A 5,020-nucleotide genomic window follows, 5' to 3' on the forward strand; every position below is an offset into this window, starting at 1 on the left:
CAGTTGTGAGTAAATTTTATTTTTATTTTTTGTCACAAAGATATTAATTTGATAAATGAATTTACACTTATGTAAATTCTTCCTCAATCCATGTTGTCATTTTCCATTTTTTTTTCTTTATTTTGAAGTGGTCATTTTTGAATTGGGTTGATATATCCTAATTTATTATAAATTTTAAATGATAGTTTCAATAATATATAATTAACAATAATTTTTTTATATAATGAATAAATTTATTATTACTCACTTGTGTTTTTTTATAATTATTTTATGTTGAGTATTTAAAAATTATTTCTTGGCGGATATAAGTTGATTAATCTATAAAATGATGTATAATGAAATCTTGTTTAGTGCTAAGTGTTTCATATATTAACAAATCTTGTTTAGAGATCCTTATATGTAATGCATTCAATAAAAAGAGATCTATGGTCTGCCATTTTATTTGTAATTTTGTTAAAGTAGAAATAAAAACTTTTATTGAAACTACTAATAATAGTTCAATAGTACAGTGTGAGATAATGATAAAATTTATTCGACCCAAATCTTCTATCACGTGGTCTAGTATGCATAAAATAGTATTGGTCTTATTATGTTTGTTTTGTTTTTGTTTTTTTTAAATTTTTTATACTTTTCAAAAAAACACAATCATTTACTTAATTTATGCAAAAAAAAAAAAAAAAACTTCCTTAAAAGGTGAGCATATAGATATATTATGATTAACATGAACACAAACCAAACATTTGTATTATTATTTGGATGAATTAATCAAGTAATTAATATGGCTTTTTTTCTTATCCTAGTTTCTTACCAAAGAAATTAAAAAGAAAAATTCTCTATCTTATTGTAATGCACATCATTTTTTTTTTTTTCTAGTTTTATTTTTCATTCAAGTAAAGTATTTTTATTGAAAACAAAAAAGAGGAATATATTGCAATAATGGGAAGAAATGTATGTCCAAACCATAAATTAATTTTGTAATTGTATTTGAGTTATACATTTTCTTGTCTTATTTAAGAAACAACCATTTTTATCATCATTTGGGAAACTTTATAAGTGTATAGAGAAAAATGAAACAAAAAAAAAAGTTCATTTAAACAACACAGTTTTGTAAAGTTGACTAAAATTCATTTAAACACAAACTTGCATAATAACGAGCTACAATAACAAACAACATACATTTAAACAAAATGAAACACAGTATACAAAAAATGTAAACTAATGTCTTCTCTCAATTCCAACATTTTGACGAGTCCTCCTCTGCTTTGATCTTTTTGCCAAAAGATGTCATTATTCTCCTTTCACTGTTTTGACAAGCCCATCAATGATTTTATCTGAAAGGAACATGTATCCCATCGAAATTCCAATAACCATTCCACTTCCAAATTCCATTAACACAATTTTCCAATCAAATCCATTCACATGTTCCTCATCGTCTTCTTGCTGAAATTGGTGTGTGGTGGTCTCGTTGCATGATTCTGAAATTGGAAACCCACATAAGCCCAAATTCTTTTTGTATGAATCATTTGTGAATGTATCAAATTGTCGACTGCGAGGTATAAGCCCATCCAATTCGTTCACAGAAAGATTTAAAAATTGGAGTTGATTTAGATTTGCTGCCAATTGCGATGGAATCTTCCCCACAAGCTTGTTTGAGGAGAGATCTAACCATTCTAGATTGGTCAAATTTCCCAAAGATGGTGGAATACTATCAGAGATCTTGTTATGTGAAAAATTGAGCCCTTTGAGTGAGTTGAGCTTACCAAGTAATTCTGGGATCTCTCCTGTGAAATTATTTCTTGAGAAGTCAATGACTATAAGCATGGTTTGAATTTTCTCCAACTCAGCATAATATCCTTTTATTGTCAACGAACTGATTTCGTAATAATTACCACCACCAAAATTTGCTTGCATGTAGCTCGAGTAATGTGAAGTAGCATTCATCATTCCCAAAAAATTCTTAAAATACTTTTGCGGCAAATGACCAGTGAATTCATTGCCAGAGAGATCCATAATTCTCAAATTGTGAAAGGGATGTCTCACCTTGGGATTGCCTATTGGACCTTGAAATCTATTAGATCTCAAGATAAGAACTTGGAGATACGAAAAAGATTCCAACCACCAAGGAAATGATCCATTTATCTTGTTGTTTCCAATATCCAAAAATTCCAACCATTTACAATTGAGCAAAGACTTTGGTAAGGACCCTTCCAATTGATTTTCGTTGAGATTCAAAACCTGTAGGTGGTTTCCCTTTGGAAAATGTGAAGGAATGATGCCATGAAGCTTATTCTTGTGCAAATCTAGCACAAAGAGACTTGAATTTCCTAAGCATGGAGGAATGTTCCCACTCAAATTGTTATTTGACAAATCAAGGAGTTGAAGCCCACTGAGATTGCAAATCAAATGTGATATTTCCCATCCAATGTATTGTTTGAGATTGAAAAAAAAGATGTATAAGGTGGTGGGATTGGAAGATGACCTTGAAGTCGGTTGGAGCCGAGGTTAATGATTGCTAGATTCTTCCATGGAATATGATCTATTTGCGTTAAAGAGTTGTGAGAAATATCTAGAGAAAACAATGAATACTTACCCACATTCCACAGCCATTGGGGAACACTGCCTTCAATTTGATTGTTGGAGAGATCCAAGTATATTAAGTTTTCTAAGCTTCTTAAGGAGTACGGGAACTCACTTATACCACATGAAGACAAAAATAAATAAGAAAGAGTATTGGGCAAAGTATCTTTATTCTTACTGTTAGATACCAGTGATAAGCTATTATTAGAAAGAGAAAGAGTTTGGAGCTTTTTTAACTTTGAAAACTGGTCAAACTGCAAGACGTCACTCAAGTTATTTGAGGAAATATACAAATCCGTGAGATTGACTTGCTGAAAAATTGATCTTGGGAAAGAGCCTTGTAATTTATTTGAAGATAAAGAAAGATGCTCCAAAGAATTATGTTGGAATTCCTGAATGCTACCACTGAATTTGTTGGAACCTAGATCTAAATATTGTAAAGATGGAAGGGAATATAACCAAGATGGTATTGTCCCATTAAGCTCATTTTCATATAAATATAGAGATTTTAAATTCAATGGAGGAGAACCCACTAATTGATGTTTTGAAGAGACACACGAAAATGAATTTTTTGTTGAGTTGCTACAAATTTCTGGAATTGGGCCTATGAAATTATTCCCTGAAAGATCCAAATAGGTTAGTTGTTGTAGATTTAAAATGGATGACCATGGATATAACCACCAATATAACCACCAATATAATAATAAGAATAAAGGTCTAAGGAAGTGATTTGTGTGCAGTTGTCAAGCAACGTGGGAGAAAGTTTTAAGAAATTGTAACTCCTTAGAGACAAAATATGTAAATACTTAAACTTTCTACAAAGATGAGGTAGATCTATCACGACTCCAGATTCAGAAAGATTCAATACTTTAAGTGGGCTGCTCCAATTATATTGTAGAAAAGAACCATTGAGATTTGGGTTGTAACTCAAATAAAGTTGTTGAAGGTTTGGCAAACTGAGAACATTTTCTGGAAGTTTCCCCTGCAAATCACTGTTACTAAGATCAAGAGATGTCAAAGAAGTTGACAGATTCATAAATGAATCAGGTGAAGTAGAAGACATATCAACATATCTAAGAAACAATTCTCTGAGATTTGTTAGGTTTGCTAGAGTTCTTTTCCAGCTAGATGTCTCTAGTTTCAAATCATAATTCCTTCTCAAGTCAAGTGTAACCAAGTTGGAAAAGTGAGACAATTCGAGAGGAACTTGGCCAGTGAAATAATTATAAGAGAGAATAAGAGATTGGAGATGAGCAAGAGAGAAAAGAGAGTTGTTGGAGTGAAGAATGCCTTGAAGGCCACTGCATGTAAGGTCAAGACGGATGACATGAGCTGTGACCTCATCACATGTGACTCCACTCCATCTGCAGCAGTCCATGTTTTTGTTCCATGAAATTGTATTATTAGGATTATTAATCCCATATTCCTCCATACAGAACCATGTATTGTTATAGAAGGTGAAAGAATTTCTGAAGTTGAGCAACGCAGAGCTTTCATGGGGATGGCACAATGGAGGTGGAGAAGGAGAAGACAAAGAAGTAACAAAGAAGAAAAAAAAGAGAATGATGAGAGAGTAGAGCCATGAAAACAGATCCATCATTTTCACCCAAATCAACTATAATGGAAGAGATGCAGAGATTAAAATACTAATGTTGGATGAGTTATATGCTATATATTGGCTCATCATCCATATATATATATATATATAGGCAAGAGAGTTAATTAGTTAAAATAATAAAAGTTTGTTTGGTCCCAACGTTTACTTGACTAAATCTCACTTAGCTGATGACATGTATTTATTATAGTCAAGAAAATAATGTTGAAAAAGAATTATATTAGAAAATACCTACAGATCTCATTCTCCTGGTTTTTTTAAAAAAAAAAACAGAAATTAAATAATTCTAGGACATCAGTCCTTGTGCAGTGTTCTTTCTCTTATTTTTATATTTTAATTGACGGTAATATATATAAATATAATTAATTATGAAACATCAGACTTAATTATATTATTGATATTTTATACAGTGTTGAAGAAACACAGAGACGAAAGTTTGTCTTCCACAAGCACAATACATCAATCACGTGATTTTTTTTTTAAATCTACTTAATGTTAAAAATTTAAAATTATTAAAACATAATTATTACACTTTGTAAAACTCACTCTTAATTGCAACATAATATTTTTTAGGGATAAGGTTTCCGAATAACAAAAAATTATAAAATAAAATTTAAGAGGTATTTATGCTACACATTTATAAAATTGTAACAAATTCTCTTTAAAACAATCTCATACTATTTAATTTATTAAATAGTAACTCATAAAAAATTTATATAATTCAACAATCTAATGCTATTCCACTTTCTAAACATGACCTATCACAATAATGATACAAAAAATAGGAATCTCAACTTCAATACAATTTCAAAAAAAAAAAAACTCAAC

The 5,020-nt window shown here is 30.4% G+C and overlaps 1 protein-coding gene across 1 annotated transcript; it reads right to left on the reverse strand.

Moving 5' to 3' along the window:
- Positions 1 to 1,287: 1,287 nt before the first annotated feature.
- Positions 1,288 to 4,174, reverse strand: LOC133785997 (receptor-like protein 36). Its single transcript, XM_062225209.1, has 2 exons — positions 3,384 to 4,174; positions 1,288 to 2,386 (listed from the first exon to the last, which is right to left on the reverse strand). Exons 1-2 carry the CDS (start codon positions 4,172 to 4,174, stop codon positions 1,288 to 1,290), a joined length of 1,890 nt encoding a protein of 629 aa, XP_062081193.1.
- Positions 4,175 to 5,020: the final 846 nt, after the last annotated feature.

The sequence above is a fragment of the Humulus lupulus genome, chromosome 6 (assembly GCF_963169125.1).
Source record: "Humulus lupulus chromosome 6, drHumLupu1.1, whole genome shotgun sequence".
Classification (NCBI taxonomy): Eukaryota; Viridiplantae; Streptophyta; class Magnoliopsida; order Rosales; family Cannabaceae; genus Humulus; species Humulus lupulus.